General features: G+C 45.2%; 1 protein-coding gene and 1 long non-coding RNA gene across 7 annotated transcripts in view; one reads left to right on the top strand and one right to left on the bottom strand.

Moving 5' to 3' along the window:
* The first annotated feature begins 233 nt into the window (after positions 1-233).
* Positions 234-9,665, top strand: LOC310641931. The gene is made up of 3 exons (XR_014492808.1): positions 234-1,699; positions 7,521-7,671; positions 8,966-9,665. It is a non-coding gene; the product is annotated as an uncharacterized lncRNA (long non-coding RNA).
* Positions 9,666-16,797: 7,132 nt separating this feature from the next.
* The window catches only part of HOMER3 (homer scaffold protein 3), a 39,914-nt gene continuing 32,065 nt past the window's right edge, over positions 16,798-24,646 (bottom strand). For 5 of the 6 annotated variants that reach the window (XM_083364387.1, XM_083364386.1, XM_083364391.1 and 2 more), the window contains 3 exons: positions 23,997-24,104; positions 18,919-18,999; positions 16,798-18,433 (listed from right to left, as the gene is read on the bottom strand). In XM_083364387.1, the coding sequence (XP_083220513.1) occupies positions 18,245-18,433; positions 18,919-18,999; positions 23,997-24,104 (378 nt within the window). In that variant the 3' untranslated portion in view covers positions 16,798-18,244. The remainder of the gene's footprint in view (positions 18,434-18,918; positions 19,000-23,996; positions 24,105-24,646) is intronic. The other variant, XM_083364390.1, reaches the window with a different exon arrangement.

Raw genomic sequence — 24,646 nt, 5'->3', positions numbered from 1 at the left:
TGAAACGTCTGCAAGAAAACAACCACAATTTAGAGAGCATCAAGGACCCCACATACCAGATTCCTATATTCTCCACAGCAGGGGTCCTCAAAACCTGGCCCTTTTATGACTTGTGGACTTCAACTCCCAGAAGCTGGCTGAGGAATTCTGGGAGTTGAAGTCCACAAGTCATAAAAGGGCAAAGTTTGAAGACCCCCTGCTCCACAGTCCCTGGCAGGATTTTTTTAATTGTTATTTCTTTGCTCTCAGGATTTTGTGAAATACATAGGCTGTGTAACTCAGGCTGGGTCCTGAACAAGAGGATTCTACAGTGGCCAGCCAGCCTGAAAAAGGGTTCCAGAGCATGCCAGCCTTTCAAAACAGTGCTTCTAGACCTCATTTGGGCCATCATGGTATTAAACTGCAGCTCTCCAGAAGAAAAGCTGCTCTTTCACTCTCGTGCTGTTAAATATTTAAAAGTAGAGCTGAATAAGTCAAAGATCTCCAGAAATAGCATCAGCTGGCTGAGACCCATCCGTATTGCAGAGGTCTACCACTCCCACTCCTTTGGACCAGCTGCAAAGCCAGTTTCTGGCACCACGAACTGCTAGAAAACCGGGCAGAACATGTAATGGCTTTTAAATCAAGTTGCAATTTCACACTCCAGCTTTTCCATTTTATATTCCTACACTTGGCAGCAGCTTTCAAAGGAAATTTTGCTGCTACAAGATTTCCGGGAAGATGGCGGGAAGAGAGGGAGCCAGACAGTCAGGCTGCCCTTGTGATTATTACTTCTTCCAGCACGTGGAAGATATTTTTGGTGGCGGTGGACTTTTCTGTCTCTTTGGGCCGGAGGAGGAAAATGGAGCAGATCAGAATGGAACGTGCTAGAAGATGGCCTCGCTTGGCGTTTTGTGGGCTGGGTTGGCTCTTCTGCCACGCTGACTGTACCAGCTGCATTTATGGACTTAGTGGTGATTCCAAGTTGCAATGGAAGATGGTCCCTTCCCGTATCCCCCTATTTTCTGCGGCTTTTGCTGCTGGATGCCTTTGCTCTTGACCGGTCCCTTCTTGCATCATTGGCTTTCCTTGCTGCTGGATACAGGGTTTGAGGGACAAGTTACTATGGACTTCCTTTCTCCCAGAGGCTCCTTTGCCTTCTCTCTGGTAGCCCCAAGAAGGAAGAAAAGAACATGGGTCCATCTGTTGGTTAAGTTTTTAGCTGCGATTTAAAGACTTCTTCCTCCGTCTGGGTCAGAGCCAGAGAAGGCGTTGACGGGGTGAATGGAAAGGACCCCTTTGCCAGCTGGTGGAAGCAGGAGGGTAGGGTGCCCTTGAGTGTTAGTGTGTCTGTGTGTATTGTCATGGAGTGGGGAAGTGATGACTGGGTCCCTTGATGGTGCTAAGAGCTAGTGAAGGTGCATTGCTTTGCGGTGCTTATCTTTCCCCTCCCAGGGATGGTGGGAGAGGACAGTGGCAAATTTCGGGTCTTGGGAAATGGTGGGGAGGGGGTGGCTGGATTTCTGGGTGAGGCAGCCATTGGAGGGGAGAAGAAGAAGAAGGAGAAGGAGAAGGAGAAGAAGAAGAAGAAGAAGAAGAAGAAGAAGAAGAAGAAGAAGAAGAAGAAGAAGAAGAAGAAGAAGAAGAAGAAGAAGAAGAAGAAGAAGAAGAAGAAGAAGAAGAAGAAGAAAACCCCCTAACATCCATATGAGGCTGCTGGGTAAGCTCCCATCAGTACACAATATCTCTTCCCCCTGGTGAATTAAGCAATGTAGTAAACCTCTTATCTGACGGTCTGGATGGGGAACAACAACAGGTTTTAGCTAAACTGATGGATTTGGGGGCCTGTCAGTTCTAGGATTATCTGCCATCTTCGGGGCTGCACTTCCCCAAACAGACCCAGTGCACAACCTGGGGGGGTCCTCCTCAACTTACAACTCCTGCTCAAAAGAGTAGGTGGCAGTTGTAACAAGGAAGACTTTTGCACAGCTTCATGTTGTGCACCAGTTGTGCCTGTTCTTAAATTGGGCTGCTCGGCTCATAATCACTCACGTCCTAGCCTTCTCCTGATTAGACTGCTGTAATGTCCTGTCTATGGGACTGCCCTCAAAAAATATCTGGAAGCTTCAGCTGGTGAAGAATGCAATACCACAGGCAGTTACAGTACGTGTGCTCCCAGAACAGCACTGATTGCCAATTCCCTTCCGGGTCTAATTCAAGGTGCTGTTTTTGACTTTGAAAGCCCTTTATGGCATGGGATTGGGTAATCTGTGGGCTGCCTCTTCCCAATTACATCTGTCCATCCTGTAGATCTGGCAGACAAGGCATGCTGTAGATATCATCAGCCAAGGGCTTTGGTGGGCTCAGGAATGTGGGGTCACATTCCATCTCCCAAAGTGAGTTAGCTACATCCTTCTTACTGTTCAGGAAGACACGCCCCCCCCAAGCAAACCCCTTGCCTATGTCATCAGGCCTAAGTGGTCCACAGGACCAGTGAAATTCTAAGCTGGCTCCCTCCCTTTGGCTGATATTAGCCCTGGTGGCCCAGTGGTTAGAATGCAGTATTGTAGGCAAACTCTGCCCACAGCCAGGAGTTCGATCCTGACCGGCTCAAAGTTGACTCAGCCTTCCATCCTTCCAAGGTTGGTAAAGTAAGGAGCCAAATTGTTTTTTTGGGGGGCAATATGCTGATATTGTAAACCACTGAGTGCTGTAAAGCACTATGGACCAGTATATAAATCTAAATGCTATTGTTATTGCTGTATTTAATTTCTCTGGGCCTTGTACTTTTTATATTTTAACAAGAATTACTTAATATTTTTAATAATGACTGTTTTTGTATCTTTATTGTTATATGCTGCCAGAGTCATTTTTTGCGAGATGGGCAACCATATGATTTGATAAATAAATATAGTGTGTGAAGACATACAGAGAGTATGAAGCTGGCAAACGTGTGTGCCAGGTGTAAAGAACCCCATCGGTATCACAGGTGTGTTCTGTTGCCATCACTAGATGGCAGCATGGGTAGCCCTTATGTCAGAATGCTCATTTAGGGAAACTCCTGCACTGTGGGGACGCTGGAAGAGGCGTCAAGGAGTGGGCTGATCTCTGATGAGAGAAGACTCAGTTGTTCTGCAGATGGGCCCTCTCTCTATTCTTGAATAATGTTAGCCTCCTTATTTGAGGTGTCCAGAAAACAACTGCTGCTTGCTTTGCATTTTGCATTACGATCTCTGTAAATTCACCCTGGAGCAGTGTTTCTCAACCTCAGCAACTTTAACATGGGTGGACTTCAACTCCCAGAATTCCCCAGCCAGCAAAGCTTCTGGGAGTTGAAGTCCACCCATGTTAAAGTTGCTGAGGTTGCAGGCTTTGGTTGACATTTTGTCTGTGCCATTTGTCTCTGCACAGCTGGTTGAAGGCAATCTGGATAGACAGATGTTGCCCTTTCCTGATTACAGCAAAGCGGTTCCACAACTCATGCCCTCTCCCAGACAAGCTGAAAAACCTGGCACTCAAGGGCAGAGAACGTGCTTTGTGTGAAGACAATGTTTAGTTCCTCCTAGGAAAGCAACAGATGCTGGAGGAAAGAGCTTTTTCTGCTGATGAGCTTTGGGAGTTTGATTTGGCCCAAGGGAATTCTTTCAGACAGCATGAAATAATTTCCAGAGTACAGCAATTGACAATTGTCATAAAACAGGAACCTATCAAATAGAGCAGGGGTCTTCAAGCTTGGCCCTATTATGACTTGTGGACTTCAACTCCCAGAATTCCTCAGCCAGGCACGCTGGCTGAGGAATTCTGGGAGTTGAGGTCCACAAGTCATAAAAGGGCCAAGTTTGAAGATCCCTGAAATAGAGCAATGTTTGGTGGGATTGAGCTGGAAAACGTATCAGAAGTTGAAAGTCTTCTGGTTTAAATCTCACCTCCTTCCCCTATTTATTAGGCACCTGGTTATTAGCATAGCCTACTACAAATACTCCATTTTTACTGTTCATTTGAACTGTGATTGCTTTCAAATTGTGGTGTTGGGGAAGGCTTGAGAGTCCCTTGGACTGCAAGGAGATCAAACCAGTCGATCCTGAAGAAAATCAACCCAGACTGTTCTTTGGAAGGACAGATTTATTATTTATTTATTTATTTATTTATTTATTTATTTATTTATTTATTTATTTATTAATTATTTGATTTGTATACTGCCCTTCTCCCTAAGGACTCAGGGCGGTGAACAGTGACATAAATAATAGAATGTACAAATATAGATATTGAAAATAAATTAAACCCTAACTGAAGCTGAAGCTCAAATACTTTGGCCACCAAATGAGGACTCATCGGAAAAGGCCCTGGTGTTGGGAAAGGGTGAAGACAAAAGGAGAAGGGGTCGGCAGAGGATGAGATGGTTAGATAGTGTCATCGACTCAATGAACACGAGTCTGGGCAAACTCTGGGGTCATGGAGGGTCAGGCATGATTTAGCAAATGAACAACAACTGTGATTGGCAGAAGTCTGTAGAGGTACCTGTGGAAATGTGGTGAGGTTAACAGATGCATCCACTCAACAGGAGCCTAGCATTTTCTGCTGAGGTTCTTTTAATGGCTGAGGGTCTTGCTGTTCTCCGAAATATCCAACCCCCCTAAGATGCAGGTACTATAAAACTAGTGAAGCATCCATAGAGTTGGAGAAATGGAACTGGCTTTCTCAGCTTTACTAGTTGATATTCCTTCTTCCCCACCTGTGATAGCTGGACAGATTTTATAGCTATCACATTACCTTGATGTCTGGTCCAACAATCACCGTTTTCATTTTAGGCAAATTCAGAGCTGTTTCTTGATCAGATAAAGACATATCTGAAGTTTTCAACATATATTGCAAAGCTTCTTAGGCTAGAATAGCCTACTAACATCCAGTGGGATTTCCCAGGACTTATTTTCAAAAGAGATCACAATCTTACAGAGAGTACACCTGGAAGAGGTAGGACAAAATTTCCAAATAGTTAGGTGAAATTGGGCTGAAGAGTTGCGGGTGTGGGGAGGCGGCAGTGTTGTTGGTTCTCGATAACCTGGGAAGGAGCTTTGCAATCTTTGCAGCCACCGTCTACGTAACGATTATTCAATATTGTGAAGGTCTCCACGCGTTCTGAGGTCTGTCTCTCCAAGAAGAAATCTTGCTTGCTAAGGACACATGATGTGTAAAAATAGAAAGATCCACCACGCTAGCAACGGGACACCTCCTTGGGGACAACAGCCTTCCTCTCTCCATCAAGGGCTTATGCAAGATCAACCGGGTCCTTTGGCACAACCTTGGATGGTCATGTTTCAGGGGGAAATTCTCGCCTTGCGCTGAGTTAGCAGGATGCATGCCAAGCATGTGGTTTTCTTGGTTGGGAAAGGCGGTTTGACCACAGCCTTTGCCACAAGACAGTTGTGAATGACCTCTGTTGCAGAAAGACAAACGTACGACCACAACTGGGCCCAACATTTCACTGGCTGAGATAGTTGTTACGTGAGCCTTTTTTAAAAAATCCCATTTATATCCCGCCCTTCTCCGAAGACTCAGGGCGGCTTACAATTTAAAGCACAAATCAATGTGCTTAGCAATAGCAATAGTACATGCCTGCTTATTAGGGCTTTCGCCCCCCCCAAGCGGCATTATTACAAAGTCAGCTTATTGCCCCCAACAATCTGGGTCCTCATTTTACCTACCTGGGAAGGATGGGAGGCTGAGTCAACCTTGAGCCTGGTGGGACTTGAACCTGCACTAATTGCAGGCAGCTGGTGTTACTTAAGGAGGCATTAGCCCACTGCTCCACCAAGGCTTGCCCCATTGTACACCCTTTCTTGCCACAGCTGTTAAGTCAACCACTGCAGCTGTTAAATTAGCAATACGATTGATACGTGAAGCTGGTTTCACTGACACTGCTTGACAGAAGGTCACAAAAGATGATCACATGACAATACAAAACAATAGAAAGGTTAGAAATATGAGTCAGTTGCCAAGCGTCCAAATTTTGATCATGTGACCATGGCGGATGCTGGCCAGGTCGTAAGTGAAAAACGATCATAAATCACTTTTTTCAGTGCAGCTGTAACTTTGGTCACCAAATGAACGGTTGTAAGTCGAGGACTGCCTGTACGTGATGTTGCTCCTTCCTTCTTCCAGCAGGAGTTCCCGTTGGGTCAAGGCCCTTTGCCTCGGGACGAAACGGAGCGAATGTCAAGCCACAAGCTTCGCATCCCCCACCCCCAGGAGCCTCAATCTGTGCAGCGGCCTCAGTGTTCTCATGTTCGCCCCTCCCCTGGCAGAATTGGTCCAGATGGGATCTTAATTAACCACAAGGAAATTCCGGAGGGAATTACAGCTCTTTCCTCCCGTTTCAACATTCGTTGTAGGCAAAGAAATCACACTGCACTTAACTAAGCCTCTGATTGATGGCATAGCAAATGAGAGATTTTTTATTTATTTTTTGGATTCGTGCATCGAATAAACCATAATTGGATTCAGTTAGTTTTGACTTAGTACGTGGTATGAACGTAGGCACTGAGGCTTAAACCCTGGCTAAATCCACCACAGAGACCCAGCCAATCAAATAATCCTTCTCGAACGGCTTAGTGCAAATGTGGAATTGTTTGCCATGGAAGGCAAAAATGGATTAAAGTCAAGGGTCATTTATAATGGGCTTCCAAAGCTGATATGGTATAAAGTAATTGCGAAAGTTTTCTTTTACAAGGTTTGAGAGGGATGATCGTAAAATGGCTGCCCTACCAATTCACCTCTTTAAAACTAGATGGGAGGGCAGACTAAAAAATATGGGGTAAAATTGTGTGCCTGATGGGTCTGAGTCCTTCAAAAGCTATTGACATCTGGCTGGGTGACTTTGGACCAGCCCTTCTCTCTCAGCCCAATCCACCTCACAGGGTTGTCATTATGGGGGGAAAAAGGACGGGGAAGGTGGATTAGCTTTGTTGGCGGCCTTGAGTTATTCATAAAAATAATAAAAACAGAGACCAGCCACACCTGGGAAGGGAGGGGGCTGTGATGCCATTGGCTTGAGACATCTTCAGAAGGAGTAACAACGTCAGTCTAGCAAAGTTCAAATTCACCAAGGGCTGAATGGATTCTGAACATCCACATCTTGCTTTGTTGTGTGAATGCACATGGCTTCAAAGTAACTCCAATCTTCCTGTTGTGCCAGAGAATAATCGCCACTGAGATGAGAGTTCCAGTTCTAATAATATCCTCGGCAAGCCTACAAGCAGTTCACACACAAACACAGACAAAAATGCAGGGCTTTTTTTTTTCATAGAACGCTCAGAACGGAGTTCCAGCACCTTTTTTTGGATGGAACCTTGTAGGGTAGGCAAGGCGGGTTGTATGACACGTGTGAGTTCCGGCACCTTTTTCTTTTACAAAAAAAGCACTGCAAAAATGTCAGCTGTTTCCGTTTGCTTATCCTCGACCATGGATGTTCTGAGGTGGTGGATTCTTAAACACAGAGACTCCATTTAACCATACTGATGAAAAGCACTTTTTTTGTCTTCTAGATTTGCTATCCCTTCTCGGGTCACAGGAACTGCTGGGCAGCACCACGTTTTCTTTAAGAAAGGCCTCGGTGCCTCACAACGTCACCCTCACTGCTGAATGAAGGAGAGTCAGGAGAATTTCCTCCACTCAGATTCTCATGCTAGCCCACAGGTGAAAGGGCTAACTTTGGGGTGTGTGTGTGTGTGTGTGTGCGTGCGCGCACACCAAATGTAGCAGGTTTTTTGTTTTAAAATTGAGGGCTCAAGAAGGCGGGGGATTCTTATATTGCAATGAAAGGGGGGGAGATAAATGGGAAATAGAGGCTGCAGTCCAACAAAGTCAAGAGCGACAAGCACTGTACAGGCAGTCCTCGACTTACGACCACAATTGTGCTGCAAATTTGTTGCTTGCCCCATTTTACAACCTCTCTTGCCACAGTTGTTAAGTGCTCACTGCAGTTAAGTTAGTAAGTTAGTAATATAGGGTTGTTAAGTGAATCTGGCTTGCCCATTGACTTTGCTTGTCAGAAGGTCACATAAGGTGATCACATGACCTGCGGACATTGCAACTGTCATAACCGTGAACCAGTTGCCAAGCATCCAAATTTCGATCATAGCAATAGCACTTTGATTTATACACTGCTCCATAATTCTTTACAGCAGTCTCTGGACGGTTTACAACAGGGGGCTTCAAACTTGGCCCTTTTATGACTTGTGGACTTCAACTCCCAGAATTCCTCAGCCAGGCACGCTGGCTGAGGAATTCTGGGAGTTGAAGTCCACAAGTCACAAAGGGCAAAGTTTGAAGCCCCCTGGTTTACAATGTCAGCATTATTTGCATATTGCTCCCATTTTATCAACCTCGAGCTGGTCAGGATCGAACTCCTGGCTGTGGGAAGAGTTAGCCTGCAGTGCTGCATTCTAACCAGTGCACCACCACAGGCTCCTCCTATGAACATGGGGATGCTGCAACAGTTGTAAGTGTGGAAAATGGTCATAAGTCACTTTTTCCAGTGCCATTGTAACTTTGAACGGTCACTAAACAAATGGTTGTAAGTCAAGAAGTACCTCTATTGGTTCAGGGCAGCAAAGCCGTTCCAGGGTTTGGGGACCATGTTTTTTATGTGCTTTTATGAATTCCCCCTCAGGATAGAACAATCCCTATTCTCGCAGGCTGAATTCACAAGAGGTGCTCAGCCACAAGCTAGCCTAACTCCATTTCAATCTAATGTGCAAAGCCAGCCCATGTGCACGTTATCCAATTCAGTGTGTTGTATGAACCCCCAAGCTGGGTTAAGTAACCCATGAACCCTGAAGAAGCTTGCAGCGCACACCTAGCATGCCTTGCTGGTCTCAAAGCTTGATAGAACAGCGGCCATTCAGGGCAGGAGGAGATCCAAGGGGCTTTTCTGCAGCTTCCTCTGTGGGTGGATAACGGCTGAGCTATGGCTGTTGTTTTATTTCAGTCATCCGAAATGGCCTACTTGCTCAGGGATAATGGCCAGGAGCTGTAAGAAGGGATGCCAATGAAAGCCCCTGTTAAGAACTTGGCACCACTGGCTCACCTCTGGCCCATCTGTGACCTGACTTCAACTCCCGGAATTCCTCGGCCAGCATGTCAAGATTGGGAGCCCCTGGTCTAGGTTAACACCTGGAGACATCTTGATTAAAGCCCAGAAATGATCTGTCTGGGGTGTCTTTCAATTCCATTTCCAAGATCCCCTTGTGGTCTCCTCTCCAATCCCTCTTAGCTTCTGAGCTCCAAGATGTCTGAGGTGCCTTGGAAAAGAAAAGGAACTGAGGAATTCTTAACAGGAATCTCCCCCCCCCCATCAGCCAAGCAGTCCTTGTCTTTTATCTACTGCACAATAGGGATAACTATGATTTATATTAGACCTGCCGCACAATCTGTTGTAAAATAATCTATGCAGAGTGCTTGGAATGGATTAAAAAATTCTTAGGGGATGATTAATATATGAGTAACATGTTCTTTGAATAAATTTGTATTATTAATGAGTTATTGGGGGATTCCCCCCCCCTCCCCAGCTCAAAGGGCTGACATAGTAAAGAATTAACCACCATCTTTTTAAAAATATGGCTTACAAATTAAGGTTCTGGAAGTAACCACAGCCTCGTCTCTCTGGAAGGTCAGCCAATCTCACTGTACACATGTTGTACTTTGATAATAAAGGTTCGTAAGAAGGAGTCAGAGGCTCAGAGCTCCCAAGAATCTTTAAGGTGTACAATTTTTGAAAAGATTGCTCATTTTTTAACTCTCTAGTGTAATATTTTTCCCCCCCCTGCACTGAATGGTGATCTGATCCCACATTGCTGTGGGATTTATCCTACAACTCTTGTTGTTCACGGAAGGACCTGTGCGAGAGCATCACTTGGAGAACTGATGTTTTCAAATTGTGGCGCCGGAGGAGAACTCTTGAGACTGCAAGGGGATGAAATCAGTCGATCCTAAAAGAAAAGCAACCCTGGCTGTTCTTTGGAAGGACAGACGCTGAAGCTGGAGCTCAAATACTTTGGCCACCTAATTAGGAGAGAGAAGACTTATGGAAGAAGATCCCGATGCTGGGAAAGATGTAAGCCGAAAGGAGAAGGGGACGGCAGAGGAGGAGGAGGAGGGGGTTAGATCGTGTCACTGATGCATGAGTTTGGGAAGACTCAGGGAGACAGTGGAGGATGGGGTGGCGGTGGCTGAGGTGCTATGATCCAGGGGCCTGTGAAGAGTCAGACACCATGTAGCGACTGAAGAACAAGGAATCACTTTGAGAAAGGAACCTTCCCCAAATCTCCAGGTAACCCCAGAGAGACCCTGGAGGAACTCTTTAAACAACATCCCCCTCTTCCGTACATTGGAAAGGAATCCAGGTCTGAATCCAGGGATTTAATTATTTTTAGCTTCATCCCAACCAGGAGAACTGGCAGGAAAGTTATGAGAAATCATCTGTACTGCAATTCACGTTCTTAAAGAAAATTCCCCATAAATAAATGAGAGGAAAGAACAATCCAAGAAACTAGACTGCTGCCAGCAGTCATAAAGGATAACAAAGGGATACAGGTATTGGTGGATAAAGGAAAATAAAATCAAACCCAGACAACAGAGATGCTCTTAATAAATCAGGATCTCTGAGCTGCAGTTGCCCCTTTAGTGGTGCCTTGCCCCAAAACAGGATGTTTGATATTTGGGGGTGCTCCATGATCCAGAGTTTGTACGGAATTCCCAGTTATCAACTGTGGTCAACAGTTGGGTTTGCATAATTTTTTTTAATTATTTTTTTATTTATTAAATTTTTATACCGCCCTTCTCCCGGAGGACTCAGGGCGTTGAACAGGGCATATAAATAGAAATACAAAAGTTAAAAAAAGATTTAATAATTGCCCAATTAAAACAATCAGAGTATAAAACCCATTAAAACCCTTACGTTCGCCCATCAGGCCAGGCCAGCTTGTTCGAATAAATGGGTCTTTAACCCGCGCCAGAAGGAGCGAAGATCCGGTGCCGTCCGGAGCTCAACCGGCAGTTGGTTCCATAAAGCCGGGGTGCCCACCCATTGTGGCTAACTGATTAGATTGGCAATAGTTGTCCACAGCTTGGTTACATCCAACTTAACTAATGCACTATGTTTTATGCGGGGCTTCTCTTAAAAGGGCCCTGAAATTATAAATTATAGTCTGTAACTTGAGATCAAATGGTGCCCATTAGAAAGATCTGAACAGTTGCCAGTTGCTTACTAGGCACAATTTAAATGGTTGATGTTGACCTTTAAAGATGTAAAGGGGAATTCTGGCTGTGCATATAATTCATCCTAATTTATGAAGATCCTATAAATTATCATAATGGCAATTATAGACTACAAAGAACGTCATCTGATAGAAATGCAGTTGGTCTGAAAACTGCTAAAAAGCTGTGCTGGTGTTACAGGCGTAAATGGGTCAGGAGCAAGTAACATGTGAACTGCTAAAGTCAGCTAGCATGAAGTCCTGGAACAGCCACAAAAATGGAATAGCTCTAGGAACTTCAGTCTGCTGCTCACTTTAAGTTTTCATCCTCATCTCTTCACCCATATACAGTGTGAACTGAGGGAGTCATGAATGGAAACTATGGATAACTATGCCTACTTATCTAAAATGTCCACGTCTTGATTCTGGAGGCCATGGTGCTCTTGTGGGTATTCTCCCTTTTGGATTCAGGGGTGCCCAACCTTGGTAACTTTTAAGACCTGTGGACTTCAACTCCCAGAATCCCCCAGCCAGGGGAGTTCTGGGAGTTGAAGTCCACAGGTCTTAAACTTCCCTTTTCTTGTTACCGACCTCCACGGCCATTTTGTTCTGAGTTGCTGGACTACAGAATTAACCAACATTTGGGCGGGGTGCTCAATCAGATCCTTTTTTTCAATTTTTTAACCAGTCTGCTGATGCAGCAATCAAATGGCAGCTTTTTCCTTTCCTTTCTTTTGAAATTGACCTGGTGAAAAGAAGAAGTTTGACATGCTTGCGAGAAAGGAGGAGGAGGAGGAGGGAAGGAAGGCTCCTTGGGATATGTTTTACGGGCAAGAAGAGCAAGGAAACCTCAAACTTCGTCCTGACCACCATAAAGAAGCGTGAGGAGAAGAAGATTTAATTCCACAAACGCCCCTTCGCCATGTGGTTGCAGCTCCCAGGTCTGGGTTTGAACCAGTTCTGTTTTGGGTTTGTCGAAAACTAAATGCTTGGGGCAAGAATCTCTTTGGAGATTGGGATTAGGATGAAATTGACAGAGATGATGGATTTCTGCTTCTAGCTCTTTTGATAGCAAGAACTCGAAAGGAGTTTTCCTACTCCCCACCCCCACTCAGTTGGTGCACTAGTGGGATCTGGTGGAATGAGGGAGAAGCTCCTTCCCTGAGAGAAAAAGAGACCACCGAGGAGCTCTTGGAATGTCTGGTGGGCAGGAAAAGAGCAAGGTTGGACCTTCCCTGGCCATTCACAAGAGTTATATCTAGAGTTACTGCAGATAACTGCTTTAGTCTGGTAAGATTTCTGTTTGTGGGTTAATTACAACAAAGAAATTACTCCGAAATAACGCCAGATGTCATGCTTGGTGCTTTGACTTTGACATGGGACTGATGAAATGCCGTTTGTGAACAAGCATCTCCTGCACTGACTGGGGAGCGGGGGGGGGGGGAACTAAACTAGATGACATCTAAGGTCTTCTTCCATCCTCATGAGCTGAATTCATGAACACCGGACGCTGTTTTCTCACCCAACATAAGAAACCGTGGGGTTCAGAAAGACTTGCTCACCGAAAGCAAAGCCTCTAGTCTCTGTGGAGATTCTCAATCATCCAAGTCATGGTGGTCCCAAAGATGTTTTTTTCAAAAGGCAACTGGACTTTCTTATTGTTGTTGTTGTTTTTTCTTTAAAAACGTTTCATTTCTCATCAACATTTCATTTCCCGGTGGGGGATGGAAGGATTTATATTCTTCCAGTCAGCTGGTCATTAGCACTCTTGAGGGCCCATGAAGCCACTTGGGGGAGTTATCTGTATCCTCAGAGTCACCTGAATCGGAATGGGTGGGGAACCTTTTAGGAAATGCTGAAGGTGTCTAATGCTTTGTTTTCTGGCACAGACGTTGTAGGTCAGGGGTCTCCAACCTTGGCAACTTTACGACTTGCGGACTCCAACTCCCAGAATTCGTCCTTGCCAAGGCTGGAGACCCCTGTTGTAGGTGAAGTAGGAGCAGAATCCAAACAATTGGGGACATGATAAGCAGCCTCTGGACAGAAAACAGCTTGACATCCAGATAGCCATTTCTCAAGCTGCCTTCCTTTCCTGCTTAAAGAGAGATGTTTGGAATTGCCGCCCACCCCCAAGTCATTCATGTTGCAAAAAGGGTCAATTAAAAGCCTTTCGTTGGACAGGAACAAGGCGTTGAATGTGGAGCCAAGAGACTCTGCGCTGGATCCAAAACTTGGCAACTGAGAAAGCCACGACAGATGAACATGCGGAGGGAACCCTTATCACGCTAAGGTAATAGACAAAGAAGAATGGGTTGAACTGAAACGAACCAGGAAATAATCCCAAGGAAGCAAGAGCGAAAGCACTGAGAGACTAACCAAGGCCTCCAGATTACAGGAGGCTTTATGACCTTGGTGCATGTTGAGGACCGACTTACAGAAAGGCACAGTGGTAGTTCTGCCATCCTTTCTAGTGAAGGGGGGGGGCAAGACATGGGGCCTATGACCCCTCACTGGTTTGCAGTTTTTTGAGTGCCTTCTTCAGCTGCTACATTCTTTCACAAATAATTGCACAACTCACTTTCTCGGCAGATTCATCCTTTCCCCTCCCCCCTCCATAGCTCCTTCTCTGCTGCCTGGGCCATCAGAACGAGGGATGACAGGCAGAGGGAGACAGGATAGCTTTCCCGAGAAAGGGCTCGATTTGGGGTCCCAGTGATGCAGAGAGCCCTCTTTCAGTTAAAAGCCCCTCGCATTGAAATATCCTTTCGACTCGGGACTGACTCCGACAAGGAAAGCACACGCACACCCCCTTCCAGTGGCAGAGATGTGGGGCATAGAACGGCCTGAAATAGCCCTGCTGCGTGATTTGATCCTGTGCCCTTAATCTAGCAGAGCTCAGCCTTTCTGCAGCCGGGACGCTTTAAATTAAACGACCATTTTGCAGGGAGGTTACTTTTGTTTTGTTCTTTCAGCAAGGTTTTTTTTCTTCCCCTTAATGGTCTTAAGTGCATCACCGATCCCCTTTTCTGACCAAAATCAGAAAACCTCCGTAGACTGCAAAGCCTGCAAAGAGCCTATGGAGCAGACTGTGGCACACGTGACCGCCGTTCCTGTCCTAAATATCTTGGTGTCTTCAAGGACAAGCAGGAGGAGTTGCGCTGTCCCTAACAGTGCAGTACAATGAGCACAAGCCTGGGCATCGGGGGGAAATCATCCTGACTTGGATCCCAGAGAAGCAAGGCCACTGTAAGCTTAGTTTTGATCTTAAAAAAAAGAGTTAAACATACAGGGAAGGAGAAGAAATTCTCTGGAAAGACAAGGCCTATCTTTTTGCCATCTCGGGTCTTGCTAGGATGACTCCATCCAAGTGGAAGAAATTGTTAATAGAAGTTGGAAAAGACCTCCATGTTACCTTTTTCTTCCCATCATCACTGAGCTGTAAGCTTGTTTATGAGTAGGGTTCAATTTACCTGGGTGTGTACAGGTACCCTGGGGAGGTTAGTCCAAATTCTATCACAATCAGCCCTGTGGTATTAAAAGCAAGAGTGGCTGTTATCAAACCAACATTCCAGTTAAATCTCTGCTATGAAAAGTTGGGGGTGGGGGGGAAGCAAAGAAGAAAATGTGAGACTTGAACTGTCTTACTAACACTCCACCAAACATGAATCAGGATCAATCCACAAATTCAAATGTATTCTTAAATTCTGAATTCTGGGTCTAGCTGTTTACATGCAATCATGACAGTGTCTACTTTTTCCACTAACAATAGGAAGGCAACAACATGAGGTATTCTACTTCCAGCCTTGGACTGATAAATCCATTATTTCAACCTGCCACTTTCACAGATTTCACTGGGAATCACTTAATTTCTCTCTCTCAATATATATAATCAGATTCCAACTTAAAAGTCTTAAGTCAGTTGACCTAGTTGACTTTGAAAGATTACAAATGTGCACAGTACATTAGACATTAACTAGAGCAGTGATGGCGAACCTTTTAGAGATTGAGTGGCCAAACTGCAACCCAAAACCCACTTATGTATTGTCGGGTGCCGAGTGGCTGTGGCCCATTGAGTGGCTGTGGCCCATCGGGTGGGCATGGCCCATTGGGTGGGCGTGGCTGTGGTGGTAACGGCAGACTGAGTGGGACTAAAAAGTTCAATCAATTAATTCCAACTTTGCAAGATCCTTTTTTTTTGCCCATGAGAAGTTGAAATTGATTGATTGAACCTTTTTTGTTTTTTGCACACAGCAGCGGAGGCCTAAAGTGAAAAGGTTTTATAAAACTGAAGGCCTAGGACTGGGGCGACAGCACGGGTGCCCACAGAGAGGGTTCTGTGTGCCACCTGTGGCACGTGTGACATAGGTTCGCCACCATGGAACTAGAGCATCCAGTCTTAGAAGCAGTGTACCTTATTACTGATTGCAAGGGACCAACTGCAAAGCACCATGTGCTGCTTCTAAGCTGTTCAGCCAAGGCTGGAAACAGGATGATGGGTCCAACGGGCAGGAGAGTTCCAGCAGGATTCTTCTGGTGTTTTCGGTCTTATGTTAAAAATCAAAAGGAGTTAAGAATCTTACAGTGGAAAGTTAAATTTAGAACAAAAACATGCCAGTCTCTCTGCTGGATTTCACTTTGCCTGTTGCAACTGTGAAGGAATTCAAGAGATCCACACAAAGATTTTGTCCATACAAATAACTGCTTGAGTTATTGGTTCAATCATGTAGCACTAAACCAAAGCGAGAGAAACTATTATCAATAAAAACCTTTCACTTACACCATTATTACCATGTTATCAAATTGCAAACAGTACCCAAACGAGCAGAAGAACCGCATGGTAACTAAGCCCAGAGACTTGTGTTCTTGAGAGGGGAGGTGGGGAATTGGGGGGAGGGGTGTGTAGAGAGCAGAGTGGGACTTGTTCCCTTTTCAGGTCACATCTCTGACAGCAACGCTTAGCCCGATCCGAAGGACCTTTTAACAAGCTGCCGCCGCTGCTACCCTTTCAGAAGCCTGCTGGATTGTCAAAGGCTCTTGTGTTTCACAGATAGATGTAGACAATTTGCCCATGGCTAACCCAGTCATCTCCTTCCCTGGCCAGCTGCCTGCCTTTTGTGTGCCACTAGGACACCATCTGGGATAGAGACAGTAGGTCAGATCAATAGCCATGGTTAGGTCTGCTCAGCTGCTGCCAAAGAAGCTGGAGGCTGACACTTTCTTTCTTTTGCTGTTGGGAGTGGAAAAAAAGAAAACTCAGGACTAACTCATGGTTCCATGAAGTTGGTGCCAGTACAGCAAGGATCAACACGCCCCTTTCTGCCTCACTTTCCGTCCCCAGAAGGTTGCCAGGCCTGAAAAATGCAAACTTATGGCAGACACGGAGGGCTAGAGTGAAACCTCCCAGGTGGTCTTTCTAGAACTTCCTAGAGCAGGGGTAGGCAACCTCGGCTCTTTTATGACTCATGGACTCCAACTCCCAGAATTCCTGAGTCAGCATAGCTGACTCAGGAATTCTGGGAGTTGGAGTCCATGAGTCATAAAAGAGCCGAGGTTGCCTACCCCTGTCCTAGAGTTCTGCTTCAGAATGGGAAAAGATCAGCTGATTCCTAAAGAAGCTATCCTTGGGCTCACTGGAGAGAATGACATTAGCTTCAAACAAACCTAGGGCCGCTTTGAGGGCAAAACTGATCCCCTAAGAACAGGCATATCAAACTCGCGACATCATGTGACGTTGCGCGACATATCGGGACTTTTCCCCCACTGCCGGCAATGGGGAGGTCGCAGTTTCGGTGTGACGCATCCGGCCGGCGGGCCGGCAGTTTGACCATTCTGAGTGACATGACATGTTAGCCTCCTCTCTCAAGCTCCGCGGCACCTGGGCTAACAAAGACAAAGGAAAAGGGAATTAAATCAAGAAGCACTTTTCCAAACCAGGTACGCTCCAAGTATGTTGGAATTCACCTCCCATCATTCCTGGCCAGCATGGTGCCAGGTTGAAGGAAACTAAATAACAGCAGTGTGTGCTAGAACTTGTGATCCTACAAATTGCCCTCTTTCCCCCCACTTCTAGATCTATTGCTGGGTCAAATCCCAAGTGCCGCGTAACAGAGTGAGCGCCTGTTACTCGTCCCAGCTTCTGCCAACCTAGCAGTTCGAAAGCACGTAAAAATGCAAGTACAAAAATAGGGACCACTATGGTGGGAAGGTAACAAGGAACCTTTACCTTTTTATGTGTGAACTGCATTGCTTTGTCAGACTAAAAAAAAGGTTCCTTTATTCTATCCTAATTCATCAGTGTTTGGCAGCTGTCAAACTGAGAAATGATTCTGCTTGCACTCTTCCCCCCCCTCCTTTCTCTGTGCCCTTCACAGCCTTTTTTCCCAGTTTTTTGAACGGAATATCACAGTTTGCCGATTTGCTAAAAATATTCAGTGCTGATTTTGAGATTTAAAACAAGACAGCCCTCCCCACAATACATATAGTAAAAGAAGGAGAGAAAAGGAAAAACCATCTTTTCCCAAGATTTTTCCCCAAAAAAACTGAGTCGGGATTCTCTGGGAGCGCTTGACTGCACAGGGAAGCTTTTAGTCATCTATAAAAAGCAGTCTTGCTAAAAACACAACACAAGGGTTACGGGAACAATAGGGGTTCTGACTCAGTGGTTGCTTCCGTAGGATGGCTGAGGGGAAGAGTTAAGAGTTCTCTATCAAAAACTACTGGGGCGGAAAAACCCATCATACTGCCTCAGGCTAGGCAAAAACAACAACAACACATCATGGTTTATAGAAATGGAAGCGTCCGAAAGGACAATAAGGCTGGAGAAATGGGCACGGAGGTCCTCTCCAGTCTCTACCTAGACTTGCTTCTCCCAAGATGTCCACACAGAGGCGAAAGGATGCAACCCCTGGATAAGTCAAGCAGTCTTCACTTCTTATCCATACCGATCACCCACGCCCACCACGCCGGTGTTCAAAGGAGGGTTGTTGCGCTCTTCCGCTGCGGCCTTTCCTGGTTTAGTTGCTCTCCACAAGTTTAGCCAAGTCTTGCCTGAGCTCACTCAGCTCAAATATTTTCATGTCCATGATCTCTGCCAATTTAGCGACCTCCTGGTGCATCTTCTCCCGTTCGGAAAGGGTCTCCGCGAGGGCCTGTTCGGCCAGATGCAAGCGCCGCTCCAGCTCTGCGTTCTGTCTCTCTAGGTCCTAAGGAAAGAGAAAAGAGGAGTCCTTGCAAATCCAATATCCGTCACCTTGGCCGCTCCCGGAAGAGGAACCTGAGCTTCTTAGGCAGATTTTTTTCCCCTTTCCACCCCAGGGATCTCCTCCCTAAAAGGATTTCTGCTACCGTAGAAGCGGGAAAAGTTTTTATCTCTGGGAACCCGCACAAAGTGGTGGATATTCTGAGCTAGAGGCATCCGATCTGGCACGAGGCAGCTTCAAAGATTCATAATCCTATCGTCTAATCGTATACGTATGATTATAGCTTATGACAAATAATCTAAAACGGACGGTCAAGAGGAAAGCAAACCGGGAAGAAACAAAGACACGAATCACATCGGAACTGTTCGCAACAAAAGCTGCTTGGTGGCAAAGAAACCGCCCCATGCTACGTTTCACAGGTATTTCGTCATGTCCTCCCTGGGACTTTTTCCCCATAATCATTTCTCGCCCTCCGTTATCTTTGTTACCTGCACCTTTTGGCGGTTTTCCTCGTATTCATCCTCTGGTTGCTGCTGCAGCCCCTTTTGGCTTCTCAGTTGTTGAAGCTCCTGAATCGCAAGTGGGCAGGGAGAATATCGCGAAAGAAAACGGAGAAGCTATGTTAAAACAAAATCGAGCATGAAAAATGTAATTCATACTTCCCCGATTTATTTTTGGAAACAGGGCAGATTAAACTTTCAGACAAAATGGAAGATTTATTATTATTATTATTATTATTATTATTATTATTATTATTATTATTATTATTATTATTATTATTATTATTATTATTATTATTATTATTATTATTATATTATTATTATTATTATATTATTATTATTATTATTATTATTATTATTATTATTATTATTATTATTATTATTATTATTATTATTTTGGACAATCATCTCCCAGTCATGGCTGCTCTCTCCAGTACTTGGCACTGATGAGGTACTGAGCTTGGAAACAAGAGAGGATGGTAGAAAAAAATCCTGCTCAATAGAAAGTAATGGGATCTCTCCGTGGTCCGGATGTTGTGGGAACCTTCTCATCCACTCAAGTCAGGAGGTGTAGTTTTAACCTTTAAAGGATTTTGCTCAAAAGCAACAAATGCCACAAACTGGGAAGACAAGCCACATTTATAAGTATCTTTATCCTCTCAAAAATCTAAATGAATGAACCTGGCAATCATGAGAACATTAAGGGAAGGTTCCCTGGGCATGGAATGCAAATTGTATCAGGGAGGGAGGGAGTAGGATGGGTGGGGGAGTGGGAGGGGGATCTGATATTAATCTATTAACCACTTCCGACAAGTGAGTCTTGGACCCTTTATGTACGGTGTATGGATCCTTTATGTCTCCGACGTATTCTCGGCATCACCTGGCATGACAAAGTTCCAAATGGCGCAGTCCTGGAATGTGCTGGAATTTCTAGCATGTATACACTATTGAAACAGCGACGTCTACACTGGCTTGGGCATGTCGTGAGAATGGCCGTTGGTCGGATTCCGAAAGATCTCCTGTATGGAGAACTAGTGCAGGGAAAGTGCCCCAGAGGGAGACCAGAGTTGCGATATAAGGATATCTGCATGAGGGATCTAAAGGCCTTGGGAATGGACATTAACAGTTGGGAAACCTTGACCTCTGATCGTTCAGCTTGGAGGCTAAAGACGCAGCATGGCCTTCTCCAATTCGAAGAGACACTTGTGCGGCAGGCTGAGGGAAAGAGGCAGTCCTGGAACCAGCGAAATCTGGGGGGGCTGGACAGAGGACAGGTTGTATTTGCCCTCAGTGTGGATGGGACTGCCACTCTCGAATTGGCCTTTTCAGCCACACCAGATGCTGCTTTAGGAGCCCTTTCCAGAGCACGATACCGTACTCTCTCGAGACTGAAGGATGCCAATGATGATGACTTCCAACGTGAAGCCCCTCCTTTGGTGCCCCAAGCCAACTGGCAGAGTCAGATCTTTAGGCTCTTACGGAAGATCAGGAGAGTTGGAGCTGACCTCGTTTGGGGTGGGGGAGGGAAGGGATAGGATGTTCCAGAGGGCAGGCACAATGGCAGAGAAGACCCTCCTCCTGGACCCCACCAGCCAGAATTCTCTGGCTGATGGGGCCTGCAGCATGCCTCCTCTGCCTGCATGGATAGGGCAAGTCAATCCCATACAAAATCAGAATTGTGTGTGCCGTGATTTCCACCTACAGCAGTGGAAGTTGGACTTGGAAGAAGCAGGATAGAAAGAGTATTGAAGCTTTCGAACTTTGATTTGGAAAAGACGCCTAAGAATAATATGGACAGCCAAGAAGGCAAACAAATGCATCATAGAAAACAAATCAATCCACAGTTTTCACTCAAGACACAAATGACCAGGCTCAAATTATCATATTTTGTGAAGACACAGCTCTATAGAAAAGTCGGGAAAGGTGGGGAAAAAGGGAAAATAGAATGAGCAGCAGCAAGATGGATGGACTTGATTAAAACAGCGGTGTACACTTCGCTGGGAAACCTGATGGACCAATTAGAAAACAGATTACCCTGGGAGAAAAAAACAACTCAGCTGTTCACTAGCAGTTGACACTGATGTAATGGAACAAAATCATAATCAAACTGCTTAGGGTAATTTGATTGCAGCTAGGTAGAAATGTTCCCCCAAATAATAGTTTCTGACTCAGTTAGCATGATTAAGTGATGCTAGACTAAAGCTGCAAGGACTGGAGCGGTGGTTAACATGCTGGTGAATTGTGGAGGTATGCAATGTGGATTTAAGTTTTCAAAAGCTGTATGTTTTGGGGTTTTTTTTTCTTTGCAAATAGTGAGTTGGATCCTATTCTCATCTCTTCCTGCTTTTTAGCTCTGTGTCTCCCTTAGAGGTAACTGCAGTCATTGTGCATGAATGGAGCGCTCCTTATTCTTGTGTGTGCTTCCCCTGAGCATTTCTGTCCCTGGCTGAGTCTCTTCTCCATCTGGGCTCATTGAAGGCACGGTAAACAAGGAAGTAGCTGGAGGCAAAGGGTTGTCAAGTTCTGTTTCTGAATAGCGAAAGAGGGTTCGAACGCCTCAGAATCAGTAACGCTATAGTAGTGCATCAATAGTGCATCAGCAATGAATGCTATTCCTAGCTAGGCCACTTGTTTTGCTTGCAGTGTGTAATGAGAATGCGCACCTCTGTCCACACTGGTTCCCATTTGTATTTGTGGGTGGCCAAGGTGTAGCATTCGGCAATAGGATTCTACAGGCACAACTGTCCCCTTTCAAGATAGGCGCTCATGGAATTCCATGGTTGTGTCTTCCTTGTAGTAGCATCAGTTCTCTGATCTTAGTGTGATTTGGGCATAAAATCATTCAAATAAGCTTTATCTAAATCAGAGCAGGCAGCTCAGGTGTTTATTAGATTAGACATGACCAGCCACATGGCACGCACCCTGCCCTACATCAAAAACATTTCAGAAGTTGCAGAATGCAGCTTCCGAGATCTGCAAGTGGGCATTGCAGACACTGCCCAGAGGCTACCATACGAGGACAAATTATGCATTGTAAAGATCGCTTGGAAGTGGGAGATACTTCCAATGTAATCTACTGAATCCCCTGCGTGGATCATGACTATGCAGGACAGATGGGGAGGAAGCTAACCAGCAGATGGCAAGAACACGAGCGAGAGGTCAGATGAGGAGATCCGAAGTCATTGGTAGCCTCACACTACCATGAAAAGGACACAGTTCAATTCAATTTTGCAACTACTAAGATTGTTGGACAAGCAGGCACAAAACAGCCAGGGAAGTGATTGAAGCCTGGAAAACAGGCCCCTCATCAGTCAACAGGAGGGCTGATTTACCACCAGCCTATCAAGTACTTTGAAGGCGAGGGCTGGGCAGCACAAGCAAACCACAGCCAATGACTTAAAAGCCAGCCATCAACATACCCCAATCAACATCTAAAAAGCCGCATACAACAGGCACCATAGAAATACCACACAGAGAACAGCACATGCTCTGCTAGAGAGAAGTTCCCTGAGGATGGGCTCCAGCACGAGTCCGAAAGCTCGGAAGACAAAACTTCTAGTCCCGGTGACTGATCCAGATTGGATCCTGCATGTGCCTTCCCTCCTCTGCTCCTTTTTTGCAGTCATTAAAGTCATGGGATTTGCCAAATTACAAGAGCTAGATTGGGGGAGTGTTTAAAAAAAAGGAATATTGTATCAACAAATATAGGCAGAGGTTCACACATGTTCTCAGACACCTCAGACGTACCTTAGGCTACTTATCTCTCCTCCACAATTCCAGGAAAAGGAGGGTTGGTAATGAGCCCCCAGCACAATCACCTTGGATAGTAGAAACATGCAAATTCTAATTACTGCAGTAAAGGACAGAAAAGCAAGCCAGCATCGGTGACTCCTGAAGTACTGTTTCCTCAACACGTTTAATTTGATCACCTGCTAGCCCAGTCAAATCTCCTTGCCAGGGGTCCTGACAGCACTGTCACATTAATCAAGCTGACAATTAGGGTAATGCAGACGCTCCATCCAGCTCCTCCAGGAATTGCCTCAGCTTCTGTGAGCCTTTCCAACTGAAAGAGCAAGTAGCGACTCAATTAACCCAAAATTGTGGATTCAAATGCTCTGATCAACGAGCACATTATGTGACCTGGCTTTGTATTCTAGGCTGCTTCGTTGCAGCTATTTATTTATATGATTTGTACAGCTGCCCATCTCACATTTGTGACTCTGGGTGGCCCGCATGGTTAAAAAAAAAGAACCAAATTAACACAAACAATAAACAAAATGCAGGAAGAGAGTAAAAACGCAGTAATCCTGAAAAACCAAATGTAATAAAAAGAACTCACTGAGACTCAAATTAAAATCGAAAAGCGTAAAGAGCAGGCAACTCACGGATCACTCAGTATAAAACATCTAGCAGACTCCAAACTGTGACCAGATCCCCAGATCGGTTGACAAAAACCATGTTTTTAGAACCTTTCAAAGGGCAAGCAGGCTTGAGTCCAATTTAATCTCGGGGTGGGGGGTGAGTGGGGGGGGGAGACAGTGTTGTCAAGGGCAGGTGCTGTGTCAGAAAAGGGTCTCCTCCTGCATCCTGTCAGATGACACTGCTTAATCAATGGGATCTGATGGGATGGGTAGAGGTACAGAGGCAGACCAACAAATAACCCGCCTGCATGTATCTTTAGTTTTATAAGTTATTACCAGCACTTTTGAATTTAACTTGGGAACAGACTGGCAAACACAGCCCAAGTAATTTTTTTTCCCGATCTTCAAACAGAATGTTATTACTAATCTAATCTTGTAGAATGAGATACAGAGAATTGCTCACTGCCACTGATGATGTTATCTAGTTGGGGTAGTGAAACGCCTGCAAGGTAACAAGCAAGCTCAGAGAGCACCAAGGACCCCCTCATGTCAACCCTGAGCTACAAATATTCTCCTTTATCAGAGAATTACTTATGTAAGACCACCCAGAGAATCTCCCTTCTTGTTTTTTTTAATTGTGGACTTCTGAATGTATGAGCTCTGCCCTAGCGTGGCAGCTCGGAGATCTGGGATGCAGCTACTGACCTCATCTTTGGCCTTCACCAACTGTTCCAGCTCTTCTAAAGCGGGGCAGGTCTCTTTCCTGACATCGCTTGAGGAATTCTGGCCTCTCTGGGCTTCCAGCTCTGCCACCTACGGGAAATTGGGGAGAAGGAGAATGGAGTTAATTAGAACGCTCTCAGCAGAATTGTTGAAAAGTGATGGGCTACAAAATAATCACGACCACTAAACCTGAGTCTGGAAAAGATACGGATTTGAGATGAACTGCAAACAATCTCTATGACAAAAAGACCACAAAATGAATCGTCCTCTACCCACAAACCATCCTGAAAGACCTGGATGCTAAGCGGCAATACCCTCATTTATGCTCAATGCTCTGTTTAAGGGAGATAAGTGGAAGATAGGGCCTCAATCGACATAATCTTTTATTTGTTTACTTTGTTCTGCTGTGACAATCCGTCCACTTTCCACATTTGAGTTACTATATTAGAATGTTCGTTTTGAACAGGAGGACTGTAAAATTTCTGGAGTTTTATATCTCTTAGAAGTAAGTTAGTGACTGATAGATTCTTTCTCAAACCACTGATAATCAGTTCCTTTTCCTTAAATGCCATAACCTTAAGCCCAATAAAACCCATGCAGCCCTTTCTTAATGCAATATAATTCATGCTGAG

This window comes from Vipera ursinii (assembly GCF_947247035.1).
Source record: "Vipera ursinii genome assembly, chromosome: 1".
NCBI classification, from domain to species: Eukaryota; Metazoa; Chordata; class Lepidosauria; order Squamata; family Viperidae; genus Vipera; species Vipera ursinii.
Note: the sequence above shows the minus strand (reverse complement) of the source record. Positions and strands in the feature narration are given on the sequence as shown.